The 18,651-nt window shown below is 40.8% G+C and overlaps 1 protein-coding gene across 1 annotated transcript in view; it reads left to right on the top strand.

The window, feature by feature from the left end:
- Window positions 1-18,651, top strand: part of tmem145 (transmembrane protein 145) — a 41,677-nt gene that overhangs the window by 18,754 nt on the left and 4,272 nt on the right. Inside the window, exons 5-14 of the mRNA XM_061050238.1 lie at window positions 345-446; window positions 8,379-8,463; window positions 8,992-9,063; window positions 11,957-12,025; window positions 12,624-12,704; window positions 13,050-13,128; window positions 14,517-14,610; window positions 16,869-17,041; window positions 17,731-17,851; window positions 18,224-18,412. Of these exons, the coding sequence (XP_060906221.1) occupies window positions 345-446; window positions 8,379-8,463; window positions 8,992-9,063; window positions 11,957-12,025; window positions 12,624-12,704; window positions 13,050-13,128; window positions 14,517-14,610; window positions 16,869-17,041; window positions 17,731-17,851; window positions 18,224-18,412 (1,065 nt within the window). The remainder of the gene's footprint in view (window positions 1-344; window positions 447-8,378; window positions 8,464-8,991; window positions 9,064-11,956; window positions 12,026-12,623; window positions 12,705-13,049; window positions 13,129-14,516; window positions 14,611-16,868; window positions 17,042-17,730; window positions 17,852-18,223; window positions 18,413-18,651) is intronic.

Raw genomic sequence — 18,651 nt, 5'->3', positions numbered from 1 at the left:
GAAAGGCCAAAAATACCTTTTTCTCCTGTAATACTTTTTTTTTAAAAGGAAAAAATCCCCTTGTTGCTTTTTCAATAAGCTACACAATGTGTTTGTTTATCACATTAGGAAGTGTAATTGCCAGAGTGACTCTGTTGTTGTGGCTGTTAGTGCATTTTGTTGACACGTTTCAGGCTATATCGGGGTGTGAAATATGTTTGTGTCTCGATATTTCAGTCTCCCACTCTACTGTGATAATTCAGAGTGTCTCGGAGGTAAAATGCAATGCCTTTTTGGATAACAACACCCACCTCCCTTTCTCATGCATGTTCTTATCTTTCTCTCCATATCTCTCCTTCTCTCAGGTGGAGGGAGACGGGAACGAGGAGGTTCTGAGCTGCGTGGGCGGTCGTAGTTTCCGCTCGGTCAGGGAGAGATGGTGGTACATCGCTCTCAGCAAGTGTGGGGTAAGCATTGACCTCTGACGCCACCGTGACCCCCCACTGGCTGTTTCTCCAGATAAGGGCATGGCGGTTGCCATGGCGACGGATACAGAGTACAGACTCTTAGGGCTCACACACAAACACATGGAGTCACTGTCTTTGTTTTCTACTGCTGCAGATAAACAGACTTCATCATCGTCACCCATTCCATCTTCTTCTTCGATCCATTAAAAATTAAAATCTGAGTATTCGTTAGGGTTATAACTGATAGAAGAACAGATTATAAACATTTCAAAAGAGGTTTTGCAGTCAAGAACAGAAAGTTAAACTTGATAAATAGATTTCAGTGGCAAGCAGCAGCACTGCACACTAAAATAGGAAAGCTCAGGTGTGAAATATACTCTGCGCACCTTGGATGATTTAGGGCAATCTTTTTTTGTGCTGGCCCCTTTTTAAAATCTAACCCAATTTGAGCTTAATTTCTGTCCCAGTTTATGTTTTTGAACATTTTGCTACATCTTAAAACCTTGAAGTTAAGTAGTGTCAATATGAAAAATTGCATAGAAGCTTTAACTCTGCGATTGACTTAGACAACAACTTGGACAGATAAAGATACGGATATGAAGATTTTAGTTTAGAAAACTGGTGTTTTAGTCAAGTTAAATAATGTCATCTATCCACATATAAGTTATACAGTTGAATAAAGGTGTCTCTTATAGACCGGCTGCTAAGAAAAATAGTGCATATAACAAAAAAATAAACCAACAAATCAACATACACTAGACAAACAAGACTGTGAAGGCAGATGCTGCATATGACTACTCATACAGTTCTGCTATATGTTCTGGTGTAAAAGAAAAATACAGATTCTCCTGAGGATTACCAAATGTTGTTACACATTGCAGACCTCTAAACCCCTAACTTCCTATCCCCCACCTGATCTCGTATCTGTGCATCTCCCTGAATTGCCTGCAGACACTTTGAAGTGCTTTATCTCTCTCCAATGCAACAGCACTTTGTACAAAACAGCACAAAGTCTCTTAAATTGCGACCGTGCTAAACATGCTTACAAGGACTTCAATGTAGCCTATTAATTAGGAAGCTAGGGGAACTTGGGAAGCCTGTTGTTGTTTCATGGGGACATAGAGTTGTGCTAATGGTGTGCCAGGAGAAGAAGTTAGAGCTGCTGTGCGTGTTGTTGATGTGTCTGGACTCGGGCACTGGGTGAAGAAATCATAAGCTCGTATAATGATAGCTCAGCTCAGTGATGATACATCCTCCTACACCGAGGACTTCAGTCAAGGACGAATCGCAGGAAAAAGTGTGTGTGTTGTTTTTTATGTATGTGTGCGGTGTTTTCATGTTTTTGAGAGTGGGTGAGGATAAATAAGTAAGATTTCTGCTGAATTTGAATCACTGCCTGACTGCCTATCAGAGTCATACTCTGGGTTACTACAGTGCCATGCCCATGGTCATGATTCTGTTTGTTTGTGTGTGAGCACACTATTTATTTTTTTATTTTTTTATTTTATTTTTTATTTTTTTGCAGTCGGTTCATAGCGCTGGGCGAAGAGGGATCTGATTAGAAGGGATGTATCCTGCACTGTGTGGTTTAGTGTCACGCCAGCGCCGGCTGATAGACACGCTGCCTAATGCCGTTGGACTCAAGTATAAAAGCTGGTTTCAACTCCCGGGGACATATGTACGCCAAGCCCTGCAGCCAATTTCCACCCAACGTCTCCCACCACTCGGTTTCTCCCCTCCCATTCACTCCTCTCCGTCTCTCCTACCTCTGTCGCTCACAATCTTTCGCTACGGCCACCTCTTTTCCAGCTCCCTGTCTCCAGCTTGTGATGTGTTCCACGCCATTTCATATCTATTTACCTCTCTGTTTCCTGCTCCTCTCTGTCAGCTCGCCTCTAATTGTGTTTTTCCTCTCCATCTTGCCATCTCACTGGTCTCATTTTTTCGTTCCCTCTCACTCATTTCATGCATTCTCTTTTAGGTGCTTCTTCTTATTTTCTTCTCTTTGTCCATGTTTCTCTCTTATCCATTTCTCCTTTACTCTCCTTTCCATCTCTGCATTTACCTTCACTAAAGTGGGTCTAACTCTATATTAGCTCATGAGCTCATGAGCAACAGATTTCTACTCTGAATCCCCAGATGTTGGCATGCTTGCTTGAGATGGTAATATTTGAGGTTGATCATTATCTTAACAATTCCAACCAAATGTCACAAAATAAGCAAACTTGAATGTTGATTTTATTCTACAGTTTGCTCTTCATGGCTAGTGTTTGAGTTAATTTTTAACAGGTAATCAAACCTAGGTAAAAAGTACAGAAAGAAACAAACAAAAACACAACGCGGCTGTGACTCAGTTGGTAGAGTCGTCGCCTCTCAACCGGAAGGTCGAGGGTTTGATCCCCATCTGGGTAACATGTCTGATGTGTCCTTGGGCAAGACACTTAACCCTACACTGCTCCCTCTGCTTCGGTGGCGGTGTATGAATGGATTAGTGTTGTACTTACTCTCTGATGTATGTCGCTTTGGATAAAAGCGTCTGCTAAGGGAATTGTAACATTGTAACAAACTTAGCAGCAGATCATGACAGATCCGAGCCTCTCACCCACAGAACCAGATTTGTATGAGGCTGTAGCAGGCATTAGTTTGATCCGGTTCTTATAGAGAAGTGTGCTTGTGTTTTTCCAAGTTCATCAGCATAATCCTGGACATGTTAAGAAATTCTATGAAGCCTAACCCAAATTGTGCCTTTTTAAGTCCATCTCAAATAATTGATCTGTCTCCTAGAAGACAAAGATCTGTGCTTGGCAAAGGTTGATCCAACCACTCCATGACCACTTTGGTCCAAAGTGAGAAAACCAGAGGGCAATCCCACATAAAGTGTAAAAATGTACCATACTCATTACTCTGTATAAGACCAATACTTGTAAGTCTGACTGGAGTCCAATAGTGTCTATGAAATGTTTTATATATTTACTCTTACTATCCCTTACTTACCAACCCATATCAAGGACAGTGTCTTCCCTGACCTAATTTAAACTCCATATCCAGGTCCCTCTGCCAGATCTGTCTCAGTCTCTTACTTTTCCTATTCAAAGCAATTGATACAAAATACAGAAGATCCAGCTCTGATAGCATCTATGTAGCAGATTGCAGCTTCAGAGAAAGGGAAATGACCCCTACGCTTGGTATGGCCTTTTCTTAAAATATTTTTTATTTAAAGATTTACTTTGGGCTTTTCGCCTTTATTTAGCTATGACAGAGGATAGAGCAGGAAATCAGGGAGAGAGAGTGGGGAGTGACTTGCGGGAAAGGAGCCACAGATCAGACTTGAACCCAGGCCACCTGCTTGGAGGACTAAAGCCTCCGCACGTGGGGGGCAACCTTACTGCTAGTCCATCAGCACCCCAAGGTATTGCCTTTTTTGATTAGTAACAAATACATAGAAATTACCATTAATTGTTGATAAACTGAGTAACTCAATAAAGAGGCTTCATAGTTTGCAATTGACCTTTTTCATGAGGCGTTTATTCTCCCAGCCTCTCAGACTGAAATGGAAAACTAGAAAAAAGGAGGAAATCTATGAATGGCTGTTATCAACTTCTGCTTTATTATTCAGAGCTGAAGTGCTGATAATGAGTAAATTGCCTCAGCAGGGAGCAGGGGAAGCTCCGAATTTGGCGCAAGCCACAATAATGGCCAACATTTCTTAGCTGCCAACTTGGCAGGTGACTCATCGTTAGTGAACAAACACACCCACCTCTGCTGTTCTCTGTTCAGGTCCCAGTCAAAAAGTGATCAACTATATCTCTCCTCTGGAATACAGCCACATATAGAAGAGAGATTCCCAGCGTGCCAGTTTAAAATCGCTGCACCGCTCTAAAGTAATAATTAATGAGATATAATAACAGAGGTATTTTGACAGTGTCAAGTCCCCTCGGATAGATGCTCCCCTTAAATGAAATAGAGACCGGATTTGTTATTAAGTAGATTGTGTGTCTCACAATGGAATCCATGAATAAGAATAATATTAGGTTTGTATTTATATTTATTGTGCTAATTAACTAACTTATTTTAGTTTGTGAACAAACAACTTAATCTGCTTATCTTTACTCCCTTTACCTTCTGTTGTCATATCCACAAACGCTCACACACACACCCACACAAACACACACACACCCCATGTACCTGCTCCTCTTCCTTCTCCATCCTCCTTCCTTTCTTACTCACAACGACTTGTCCTGCCTTGCCTCGTACGTACATTTGAGATGCTCAGGTAGCCTACATTACTTGTGTTTCAACATGTTTCACTCGATATTCCGTTATCAGATCAGGAGATCTGATCTTCTCTTTCGCTCTCATGCTGTGATTTTATGGATAAACCAAAAAAGAGTCGGGAAATATACTTGGGCGGCCATAAATAAACCTGGGTGGCCCGCCCAGGTATTGTCTATGTGTTGACATGTTAATACTTCTGTTGTCATATTCTAAGAAGATTGATTGTTTGCTTTGTCTTTATGCTTTGCCAGATTATACTCAGTCCATACTGAGCATATGGCTGTCAGTGTTATTCTGTTCTTTTGTTTTATTTGATTGTTTTGGCCTCTTAGTTTGAATCATCTGACGTTGTATTGATTTGCTACAGCATGCAACAATATTTTACACTTCTCATTTGTTTGGGGTAGAGCCTTTTTTGTCTAAAGATGATAATGAACCAGTGAGAGATGTTCCAAAACCTTTCTTTACCTAGATACCTTTATGGATACCTAGTCTTAAAAACAATGAAAATTAAATGACTTATATTATAAATAATATTGGTGGAAAAAACACTAATTGCGGACATTTGAGCGTTTGCTAAGCACCCAATTTATTGTTGATATTGTTGACCATTTTCCTGAAATGATTTTATAAATCAATGCATCAGATTGATGCACTGGTATATGATTGGTACTGCAGTTTAGGCACTATAGCTGTAATACTGTTGTGTTTTATGAAACAACTCCAGCACCATAGTGATGTCTGTAAAGAAATTATGTTTTGAGTTTGTTGTTTGTAAATTTGGCTGTTCTGTACTGAATCTAGACCAGATTTGTAGATTTGGAATAATTCTAATAGCAATGGAGTGACATCATTAAAATCACACTTTATATATATATATATATATATATATATATATATATATATATATATAACTCAATATATCTATGTATCAACATTCAATGTTAGACCTTCAGTGTTGACAACAGACAATGCACACTCAATGTTTCAGAGAAACTCTCTGGTGGTCAGCCTGGTCTGTAAGCTGTAGCCTATCACTTAACTTTCCTGAGACAAGATGGACAGTCTCAAAAGGCTCTCAGAAATCCTTTTACATGCAGTTATCTGCAGCCCAGGGGAGCACATGATGTTCACACTGCACAGGTGTTTGGTCGAGAACAGCTTCAGAGTGTGACAAATCAGTACAGTATATCAAACGTGGAAGACTGAAACCAAAAAGAAACCCCAAAAATCTTACTGTGCTGCTCTGTGGGACTGACAGGGGGGGTCCCACGGAGAGAGAATCCCTGCGGTGTGAAGTACTTTTTTCTCTTTTGCATCCATCTCTTTTCCCCTCTTTGCATTTACTCCTTTTTCATCATTTTGCCTCCCTCTCTACCTGTTTTCTTAACTTCCTCCCCTCTCTACATCTATCACTCTCTTTATCTCTGTCCTCTTGCTCTTTGTGTCTGTATTGATTTTGTGGCAGTGCACGCTCCACGCTTCTTGCCCTTTTTGATAGAGGGAGTGAGATGGAGTTTCAGGCTGCCAAATGAAATCAAAGTATTTTTTCTATCTCCTCCTTTTCCCTCGCTCCAACGCAACAAGCTCAAACTCCATCGGCTTTGAACTTGCGTGTGTGAAATGAGCTCTCTGTGCTCTGATTGTCAACCCATCTCTGTCCCCCTCCTTTTTAATTCTCGGCTCCCCATCGCTCTGTTTCTCACCTCCCACATTCTTTTCAATTTGACACTTTTTTTATTTGTGCGAGTGAAAAAAATTAACATCATCCCATCAGTGGTTTAACACACAGGTATGTCCTTTTTCTCCTCTGTATTTCTGTTTTTCTGCAAGTTTACCTACCTCAATATTCTCTTTTGTGCCCTCTCACAACAGTGCAGAGCAATTGCATCTGATCAACCTATAATTATTCGGAGCCTGAGAAATAATTGATTTCCATGCCACTCTAACTATTAATAATGAAAAACAGGAATAATTTGCAGTAAATCAGAGAAAACTTTTGCTGTGATCCATCCTTCCTCTGTTCTATTAATCTGGGTCATCTTCTCATTGAGCAGAGCAGCCTACATCCCTTTTTATTCCCCCTCTCCCTTCCTGCACACACCTGGGGCATCCCGAGGCACTTTCAGGCCAGCTTGGGGACTGACTGGCTATATGGAACAATTAAACTGAGCAGCAAAACCGAAAGAGAGTCCCTCCCGGAGGAGGTTTTGATTCTTTCTTCTTTCTAGTATCAGAAGGTTTGGAGGATAACTGGATGTTGAAGTGTGAAGGAGTGGTTTTATTTTAGAATGTGGTAGATTAAGCGTCTTTAATCAAATGACATTGTGATGTTAAAGCTCCTGTATAGTTTTAATCCAGCTATGAAACAGACTGACCATAATTCTTATGTCTCTATGTGCCCTAAAAAAGCAAATGACGACATCAGAAAGAAGAAGGATTACTTCTGTATAGTAATTTTATACCCCTGTCACTCCTGCAGTGGGGTAGGTGTCTAAGTGATAAACAGCCTTTGTTTACATTATCCACAATATAATTCACAATGAGCAATAATTATGAGTGTTAAAAGACATCGGGATGAGATTTTTTCTTTGTAGAAAAAACACTGCATCCGCATGTACAGGACGAGATTAGCAAAGAGATAAGAGGTAGAGATAAGAGCCACAGGTATCGTCCACAGGGGGCGCACAAATCTACCCAAACTGATTAATTTAGTTTTTGCAACAAAAAACTTTAATCTGCTCATTTTATCCACGCACAGACAAAAACACCAGGAGTACGCCTCACGTTTTGAAAAGTTCTACTCAATATTCCGTTTTTTATAGGAGTTCAGCACAGCATCAGCAGCAAGCAGCTGTACATAAACATTTTTAAAATGAAGCCATGAGATGCTTCAGTTTTGATAGGACCAAGGCACCTCAAGCGGTGCATTTACAAGAGGGATGTACGGACAGTTGACCTTCTCTCTCCCCCTCTCTCTCTCTCTCTCCCTCTCTGAAGCTGATGCGATTCTGCTCTCTTGGTTTTGCTTGTGTCTTATCTCTTTGCAGGAGTCGAGAAGGATTGTTTTGTTATGTTGAACGGAGGCTCAGGCACAGTTTTATCATTTCGCTTTTAGCAAAGTGACGTACACACCTTTTTTACCACTTGACTTTTTAAAAAGAAAAGTCCTTATCACTACATGCAGTTTAATATTTTAGTTGGATTTATTTCCGTCTTGATGTTGTTCTCATGCTCAAATATTGGATGAATGTGCCAGTCCAACCCCCTAAAACCTTCTCATATTGTATTGAAAATATCTATCGGTACCAACATGATATGATCCATGGTTTTAACTCTATTCCCTGCTTAATTTCTTTTTACTACAGTCTTGGCGATGCATCACTCTGATCTTACAGAGTAAAATGCTGCTTTTAAATGTAGCTAATACCTTTTTTCCCTTCTACCGGTAGGTCCCAAAGGTGTCCATTTTCAGATCTATCATGTAAAGGAAAATGTCACTAAATACTTCAACCTGAAAAATTGTCCGGCACAACTTTAAGCATTAATGGATGTTTGTAAAGATCAATGTAAGAGAATGCACTTTTAATCTCACCTGCCTCCTCTCTCTCTTTGTTTCTCCCTCCTCTCTGCTCCCTCCTCTTCCCTTTCTGGCAGGGCGATGGCTTGCGGCTGGAGTACGAGATGAAACTGACCAATGGCCAGTCTTTCTGGACGCAGCATTTCTCTGCAGATGAGTTCGGTAAGAGTGATTAGACAGAAAGAGAGAGATTACCGAACGAATCGCTGATGGCACAAGCCAACACCACTTAGCACGGCCAATAAAGCACACTGAACTGAACAAATTACAATAATGAAGGGACGGCTGAATGAATTAATGATGATAGATGAACTGTGAGGAAGGGATGAAAAGAAATAGGGGCCCAAGTAGCTTCTAAATGAATTATTCCAACATCCCCAATGTGCTTCTCTCTCTCTTCTCTACTGTATCTCTCTCTCTCTCTTTGCTGTTTAACTAATCCTACATCCTCATCACGTAACTGCCTCTGTGGATTTTTCATCCCTTCATTTTTTACCTTCCTTCCTCTATCATCCCCTCCTGTCTCGATATCCTCTGTACCTCATTGACTTTTTTTTACCTTCTGGTTTCCACCTCCTCTTTTGAACCTTCATTTCTCCTGTTTCCACTTTCCTCTGTTTTTTATTCTGTCTTCCATTCTCATCAATTATTTGGCTTCACTCCTCTTCTTCCTCCACCCACTTTTCACAGGTATCTTGGAGACGGACATCACGTTCCTGGTCATCTTCTCCATGGTGTTCCTCCTCTCGTGCTACTTTGCATGTAAGTACTGTCTTTTCCACTCTCTGTGTCTTTCTCTCTCCCTCTTCTCTTTCGAAAACGCCAAATGTTCCTGACTTTCCAAGCCTGCAGCAGTCATTAAGTGCCCCTGTTTTGTTTTTTTTATAAAAACGACATGTTTTCTTGAAAGGAGATGAGTAAGTCTTCATGTTTCCTCTCATAAGTAAAAGGTAAAGCATGTGCCTATTTTCTCTTGAGCTGGGACATTGTCAGAACAGAGCATGAGTAACATCAGAAGCAGGAGATAGAGGATGCTGAGTGCAGGGTGGGGTTTTCATGTAAAGGTGAACGGTTGGATGGAGACGGTAGCGTTAGCCTGAAGGTAAGTGAAGCAGGTTCGTCACACCAAGGTCACAGCTCAAATAGCCCAAAGCCCAGAGAGAACCATAGCTCAGAGGAAAAGGTTACCTACAAATTAAAGCTCTGTCATTCCCCTTCTTCTTCTGCTTCTTCATCTTCTTTGTGTAAGGCAGACATAAAGACTTGATTTATCTTTTATTTCTCACGAGAAGGCCTGTTTTCCACCTTAACTCCACTCCACCCAGAATTTTGTCAGCTGAATCAGATTTGTCTGCTCATTACAAAGATTCGACTATTTGTGTTTTTTTCTTCCACAATTCCCAAAGCACTACTGACGGGCATCAGAGACACACTGTTTCTTTTTTTCAACATCAAGCTGCTTTATTCAGTGTTTTCACTGGGGTTAATCAAAGGCTCTGTTTGTTTTGGGGAGGAGGAGACCTCTGTGGGCATTTAGCTCCTGGTTAAAACCCTGTGAACAAAATAAAATAAAAAACATCCTAACCTAATAACAAGGTGAGCACTTTAGAAGAAACTCGCAGCTAACCTCACCCACCCTTATGATGTCCTGTGTCAAGTGAAGACCATTGGACAAACCCTGACATTAACGTGAAACTCTTTCTCAGTGTTTTTGATTATTTTTATCACCTGACCTGTTAGTTTTTGAGAGGAGGAGAGCTCTGCAGATAATTCTGCTTTGACTAAAATCCTTGACTACAAGAGTCATTTTGAGGCTCAATTAGTGAAGTTGACTTTGTTCCATGCGTTCGATTCAGCGGCGGAGACGTGAGCACACAGGGTCCCTATGACTGATGATTTCAATGGTTGACTCTCAGAGGGCAGGTCTTTGTTGTTCCCTATCTTTCTGGAACTCATTCAAATGATGTAATACATATTTAAACTGTTTTGTCTCCTATTATCTTTTCATTTGAAGAACAAAGGGAATCATTATTAAAAAAATAGGAAAGTTAAAAACATAAAAAGTGTGATTAGTCATAAAAAATATGTTGTATAACTGAAATGTTTCTGTAGTCCATATGTGGTCTACCTCCCCTCGTCATGTTTTTCCAGAAAGATAGCTTTGATTTTATTTCTCAACATTTTGAAAATATGTGTCCCTGAGATTTCTGCAGCGTTCCAATACAGTGAAGTGGAATGTTGTGTGTGTGGGTCCAAAGCCATTAAAAATTTAATTTGAAAAATTCTGCAGGAATGATTTCTCTGGATAATCAGCAGAACACAACATCAATGATTACTATAGGGACTATTTCTTTGGTTGAAACCATTTTCTACATAGAAAATTAGATTCATCAGGGTAACAAGGACACTTTTTATATTCTGTTGTATTTATTGTGTTTTGACTAGCAGTAATGAAACGCCTTTGGGGGTATTTTTTGAAGTGAAGGTGGAAATCTCAAACAAACTACCGGTATGAAGAGAGAAATAAGTTTATGACAAAACTAGTTTTACTCTAAATGGAAAGTAATCTGGAAAATGAACTCCAAAATTGGAGTAAAATTGCTCTTAAAAATCCTCAAATGAACTCCTGTGGTGTCATTATTATTTTTTAAGTAAGTATATAAGTTGCAAGTGGAATTCCTTTCATTACTTTGAACACAGGGGGTTATGGAGAGTTTATTCATCGCTTTGCTCGACGTACTGCAGAGGAATAAGACTTCATAATGAGGAGCAAATACATATTTAGACTCTGCTGGAGTCTTATTGTGATTTTATGCAGATTTGGTGAAGCCTTTGAATTAACTGCAGTTTCTTTGAATGTGTATTTTTCTTCTGTCAGCTTCCTGGGGATATACACTGACATGAAGGCTTCAGCTTTAATAATTTTGACTTAAGTTGTTTGCACAAGTTCAAATCTAACAAAAGACATAAAAACAAATGCATAGTGTTGTGCAAATACAGGGGGGAAAAGGCCTAAAGGGACTTTTTCATTACTTCTACCTAAATGAAAACATTTTTTGCAATGTCGAAGGAGTTTGCAGATAATGAAAGACAGACAAAAATGTTTTTAAAAAAAAGTGACTAAACATTCAAGCCAGGAGGGGATGACAGGATTTTTATTCATGGGACAAATGTTCTTGAGACAGCCATCATTTAAGCATCTTTGAGGAAATCACAGGAGGATTCAGCAGCCAAGCCGGTAGTTACACAGGGCAGCTGTGAGTGTGTGTTTATGGCCCGTCCTCCCACCGTAAATTTTCCCCTGAGCCTCCCCTGTTTGTAGGGGTGTTTGGTAGTAAAATTGCCTGCTTAAATACACATTAAAAATATTTCCGCCCAGATCAAGGCTGGAGCGAGCAGAGACGATGTATAATACCTCATCTAGTGCCGGAAAACACAAGATAGATGCATACTAATGGTCTCATCCCCCATTTATTCGGCCCCTTCTTGTTATTTCGTTATCTCCTCTCTGTCTCTCTCTCTCTCTGTACCTCTCTCACTCTCCTTCACCATCTGTTAGCATATCTCCATCCTTTTATCACTATGCCGACGCACACACCACACACAAGCGCACCTCGATCACCTCTATCTCATTCCTTTTTTTTTCTCTCTGCAGACAATCTGAAGGGAAGACAGCTTCTTCACACAACCTACAAAATGTTTATGACTGCGGCAGGTGTGGAGGGTGAGATGTCTTCCACAACACACACTTTCACACACAAACAGACACACACACACTCCAGATGATTCTCTGGCACGGCGTCATCTCATACCTTAATCCCAGCTTCAATAGGCAAGATATTATCATCCTTATTAGCCTCTGAATGGGAACTATAGCAAACAGCAGTGCTGTGCTTCAGTGTTCAATGGAGCATGCTGATACTGACGAACATCCCTCCTCCTCTCTTCTGCTCCTGTCCCCCCCCATCTTGCTTTCTTCTCGCTTGCTTGTCCCCTCTCCAAATCCCTTCTCAATTCTCCTGCCATCCCTAAAATTCTCTTTCACCCTCTCCTCCCACTTCCCACTTCTCTCACGCCTTCTGCTCCTTTCATCAATTCCTCTTCTTTTCTGTCTCACTTCTTTTCTACTTTCTGCTCACTCTCTTCATTATCATCTCCCTGTCGCTTCTGTTTTACATTTATTCTTTACCAATTTCCTCTGACATGATCTACCAACTCTCTCTTCTCTTCTCTTCTCTTCTCTTCTCTTCTCTTCTCTTCTCTTCTCTTCTCTTCTCTTCTGATCCAAATGTCCTCCTCCCTGCATCTTTTTCACTTGGCAGTGTTCAGCCTGTTGTTCCATTGTGTCTACTGGGGCCTGTATGCAAGAGACGGAGTGGGAAACGGCAGCCTGAAAATACTGGGTGAGTTATTTTCCTGCATCTGCCCTGAATGACTGAAACACCGGCTGACTGCCTGAAGGACTGACTTGACGTACAGACTGACTGACGCTGTCTCTGCGCGAGAGACTCACTCTCTGACCGAGCAGAATGAATAAGTGGGAGATGATGGATGTGTTTGCAGGACTGGCAGTGCAATGGCTAGTTTGACTGGCATAGGAAGGATCATGCATGATTGTGTGAGTGTGTGAGTGTGGACGACATATGTGTGTGGTGACCTGGTTTTATCTCTCCCCTCTGATATAACAGATTCGGAAACCACAACCTAATTACCCCCTCTGTCTCCTCTCTCTCACTTTCTCTCTCCAGGGAAATTACTGTTCTCCGTCAGTTTCTTGGTGTTCCTCCTCATGCTCATATTGTTGGGCAAAGGTTTCACTGTCACCAGGTGGGGGATTAACACTTTTTCTGCAGCCTACGTGTGTGTGTTGTTTAGATGTATTTCTTGTGTGTCTCTGTCTATGATTGTCACTTTGTACGGGTGTGTTTATGCTGCCACTGTCTCTCGCTGTTAGGCTGAGCTGTCACAGTCATAACACATTATCTCATGGCATGACAATGTTAGGTGTCAGTCAGAAAGTCAGTTAGTGTGCACTGGCTGTGACAGTTTGGATGAAGCCCTTATATGTTGTGAGAATCAGATAGATGGATGCCGTTTTTTTTTCTGCTTTTGTTCCAGCTGAAAATAAACATTTTCCCTGCAAAGCCAGCTGACAATGTTTTGGTTCCCTTGTTACTTTTTTGGCGAGGCTTTCTGGACATTTGCGTGGGATAGCCTTCATTTCACAATAGATGAATCACAGATTCTGTCCTTGGCTGGAACATTGGCACACCTGATTGGACAAACCCCCTCCTTTCCCGTCTGTCAGCTGTCTTTCCAGTTGTCCAGTTAACAATAAAAAATCCAGTTATACAACAAGCCAGAAGTTCATGAAATTCTGTTTAATTTCTGCCAAGCTTCCCCCAAAAGAACATTTCTAAGTCAGTTTTATGTGAGAAGCCGGCACATTCATGCTTCTCAAACCTGAACAGCTTAAATAAATGGCTGCTCACAGGTTTTTCAGTTTTGATTAGCGGTGAGTCATCATCTAAGCCAGCGCTGGTAGTTTGATGATTTGTCCTGCTTCCGGCACAATTGAAATCTCTGCAGATTTTTTTTCCAGGCTGAACTCCTGTAGTCAAAACTGAGCGTGCAAGATTTAAGCTGGCTTTTTTGACTGTAGGATTACATCCTCCTCTGGCTTCAGAAGATCTCTCTCTCGCTCACACTCACTTATTAAACCCTCTTTAAACCCCAGTGAATAAACATAAAACTGCATCTCCATCAAGCTAAAATAAATTACTGTTTATCTGCGGTAAATGATAAGTTGACAGTTTGGAGATAACTAACTGACACTGACTTTGATATTTTTCCTCTGATGTTTGAAGTTGAATCAGTCAGATAAAGCTTGTGTTTTGATGAAAGCTTAACGCAGAATTTCTTCCATTCGTTGACTGCCACTGTGCAAATGAAGAAGCCTTAATTTCTGTTTGTGAGTGCGGGCAGTCTTTTCAAAGCCAGCCGTGTCCACAAGCCTGTTTCCATTTTATATTTAGCAATCTCAGCAGTCCTTTGTGCTGTGAATATCTGCTTTTAGATGAAGCTGTCTTTGCCTTGTGTGTAAAGAACCATGCATGATCTTTTCGTAGTTTTGTGTGTGGATTTGTTTCCTGTCTGACCTCTGAGTCTACTAATATGTGTGTGTGTGTGTTTGTTTGTGTGTCGTTGTGTGTCAGGGCGAGGATCAGTCACAGCGGGTCGGTTAAGTTGAGCATCTACATGACGGTCTACACAATCACCTACGTTATCCTGTTCATCTACGAGGCAGAGGTACAGCACTTCACATACACACACACACACACACACACACACACACACACACTATTAACAACAATTCACTGTAAACAATACTGGGGTAACAACTTTGGATATGACTCGATTTTTGTTGAAATGTTCCTTTTTAAGACTTGGGGTTTGTTACTGTGTTGTATTCATTTTATCATAAAGATTTATGTTACATTGAAACATTTACATTTCAGCACAGTCAAAGCTGAACTCTAGCCTCCATTTTCCACACATAGATAGATTGGACATATTTGTGTGCATTTCTTGTCAGTTTCTAACTTAAAAAAAATCCTTTCAATGATGAATAAAATCAGGAAGAACAGAATTTGGCACACCAAGTTGAAGGGGAAAAAAGTATTGTTTTTTCATTTCAAGTCGTCACTTGTTCTGGTATCTCATATGTGAAGATATGTTTGTTTCTATCTCTCATAACATGTTACTGTAATGTTAGTCATTGTGTGACAGAACAAACACAATGATTCACTTTTTTCTGACACTTCAGAGACAAAGACTCTATTCCTGTGGGAATAAGGGACAGAATAAACAGCAGTAAAAAACCATCTGTATGAGTCATTTTCACTTTATTAATATTATAGTCGCAACAGTTACTTTTAGAGTCTACCCGGGTTTGGTGGTTAATGATTTTAATTCAGACACCTGGCTTGTAAAATAAAGTTCAAAGTTCGTCCTCTTTCAGATGTGACTGAAAAGCAGCGTTTGCGTTACACAGGGATAACTGTGTACGAGATTTGTCCTGCAGTGCTGTTATTTCTCTCTTTGGCTTTTTTAATAATCTCATAAAGATTCATGGAAGTATGAGGCCCACACATCAACGTAGGCTGTAATGGCTTTTCCTGTCAACTCACTCATTACATTGATATATTGCTCAATATAAATATGCATCAAGTTGATTGTTAAGGGGGAAGAAATATGAAATGAGTTACAAATTATGGATCCAAACAGGCAACTTTCAACTTCAAGCACAAGTCCAGAGGTACTTACTACTGTACCTGAGATAAGCTCAATGAAATCTCTACTCAATAATAGATCAATGACTGTTTCCTTGAGATTTCCTGGGATATGGAGATTAACTGTGAGACCTCCTCTCTCATTATACTGTGTCTCTATGTAGAGCTTATGAATTAATAACACACTCAGGAGTGTTATAGTTACATACATTTCTGCATAGTGCACAGGCCTCTGCCTGATTGTACTTTACAGTCTTTGAATACAGCCTGGCAATGATCCAGTGGGAATAGTGCAGTGAAAGGATCCGGGCTAAATTTAAACTGGAGCCTATAGCTCCCTCTCACTGCAATATGTGGTGGATGTGAAGCAGTGTGATTTATCCACCGTCTGCCCTCTTACATGCTCCCTGCTATTAAATAGCCAAACTCAGTGGAGCCTCAGCTAAAAATACGCCAAACTAGGTTACAATCAGAACTGAAATGAAGACTTAAGGTGTGTTTCTGGCACATGGCCTGCAGTTGGGAAATCTAACAGGCTCTGGTTGGATCCCAAGAAGCTCCTCCACAGCAAGCTGCCAGACCTATGCATTATGTAGCAAGGGTAACCCTGTATGGTCATCGCTATCCATTCACTGGACTGTGAAATGCAATCTAGAGTCCGCAGACGTAAGAAAAGCTCCACACACATTTACCCAGAAACTTGCACACACACATTTCAACGACCTAGATGTGGAGGAGTGTCAATGTCAAAGACTCACACAGAGCTTTGGCTCGGTCATCTGGTGCATCAGCTTAACCTCGAGTCATCCATCTTATTAATTAGAACACAGATTACAATGTGTCATGAAGTCCTTTGTCTACTTTGTGTAAAAGTTGAGCTGGTGTGTTTTATAATGTATAAATGTAATGTTTTGCTACATTTATTGTTAATCATCACATTAAGCCTTCACATCTGATTACATGTATTACATTAATGCACATTATCTGGATTATTTTCTCTGTTTATTGCATATATTTCCCCTCACTTTGCAATGCCCTGCACATTCCTGTACAAAATGTTCAGCTCTATTTTTTCTCCAAATAGATACAATTTAACATATTTTATATTTATATGATTTATTATTTTAGTGTTTGGACAGTAGGAGTAGCCTACTGCTGTTTTATTCCATTTCTATGTTTACTGTCCTGCACACTAAAATCACCTTGAACTATCCCTCTGTGTGTAAACCTACTTTGCTATAAACGCTGATTCAGATTCTGATGTTTCTGTGCCAGTTCTTTGACCCTGGCGAGGTCCTCTACGCGTACGACAGCCCTGCAGGCTACGGACTGATGGGCCTGCAGCTGTTAGCCTACGTGTGGTTCTGCTACGCCGTGCTGGTCTCCCTGAAACACTACCCTGAGAAACAGCCCTTTTACATCCCGTTCTTCACCACGTACACGCTATGGTGAGACCTGCTCAGCTTCCCTCACTCTGCCCTTGCTGTGTGAATAATAGCACCTGAGCGGGAGATTGCAGGAGTAGGGAGATACACATTTTCTTCTGTTTGAGGTCTCTTCCATTTGAATAATTAATGCCGCTCTGTAAAAACAATGTGCACGAGATAGCTGATGCTTTAGCAGAGCGAGAATGAAAAGTTGTTTATTCCACACTACCTTTTTAGAACAGTGTGTGCCCAAACTCAGCGCTCAAGACAAAATATCAATTTTTCCTCAGCTGATGAGGTCTCTCCTATTAGAATAATGTATGCTGTTTAAATCTACGTGCCAGACAGTTAAAAGCTCTGCACTGAGAAGTAGTGCTTTTCATTTACCCTGAGAAAAACTCGTCTACATATGCAGCTCGGCTCCTCTGCCCTTCACTCACTCAGTATAATAGCAAGAGCTTGAAATGAAGAGTAGATTACAAAGACTAATATTATCTCTGTATTTCTCTCTCATTGCTGCCACTATCTCCCGCCTCATTATCTACGCCTCTCCTCTCCTCTCCTCTCCTCCCAACTTTATCTCCCTCTGTGCTTTACATCTTTTTCAAACTCTCTCCGCCTCTCACCCTCAAACTCTTTTCTCATCTTTTTTTCTTTTAATGTGGTTTTTCCACGTCGTTATCCTAAATCGACTCACTTGTCTTCCTCAGGTTTTTCGCAGTGCCTGTGATGGCTCTGATCGCCAACTTTGGGATTCCTCGCTGGGCCCGCGAGAAGATTGTCAACGGCATTCAGCTCGGCATTCACCTCTACGCTCACATCGTCTTCCTCGTTCGTACCACACGAAACACACACAAAACACACACAAGCACACTTAAGCTCTTGCAGCCCCTTGCACTTGTACATAGTTCACATTATTCAAGAGTCATTATTGCCATTGTCAGTCATACATTATTCACTATCCTTGAGTCATAACTGCCTCATGCTGATTGTCTCCCCCACACATCATTATCTACCTCCTCCTCACCTTCTTGGCACGTTGTTCTTCACTAATGGATGGATTCACTGTTCCCACAAATGTCCTTTCATGTTCCTGCTCACTGCATGCATTGTAATACCTATTTCTTACCTGAACTTTGTATGTTACCCTCTCTGTAGACTGTTTATAATATCACATCATATATTTATTATTTTATCCCTTAGATTATCACACGACCTTCAGCAGCCAATAAGAACTTCCCGTATCATGTCCGGACGTCCCAGATTGGGATACTACTGTCCAGTCCGAAAGGAGGCGAGGGGACGGAGAGCTTCCCCCATCACGCCTATGGAAACAGCTCCTTCCTGGGAGACTCTCAACCCAACTTCACTGAACTGTTCTCCATTCAATCAGTGAGTCTAACTTAAGCTCTTTTCACACATGCACTCTGGATCATGTCAGCACATATTTTCAGGAACTCGCCTTCACACATGCACCTCACAAGATTAGATTGTCCATGTCTGCAGACTCTCACGAAGGAGGATTTCTGGGTTCATATTACTACAATATGTATTAGCACATAGTATAATGACAACCGTGTCGAGCAGTAAAGAGTATAAAGCTTCAAAACTCGACTTGAATACTTTCATTG

The sequence above is a fragment of the Labrus mixtus genome, chromosome 11, assembly GCF_963584025.1.
Source record: "Labrus mixtus chromosome 11, fLabMix1.1, whole genome shotgun sequence".
Classification (NCBI taxonomy): domain Eukaryota; kingdom Metazoa; phylum Chordata; class Actinopteri; order Labriformes; family Labridae; genus Labrus; species Labrus mixtus.
The sequence above is the reverse complement of the archived record's forward strand: the minus strand, read 5'-3'. Positions and strand labels throughout refer to the sequence as shown.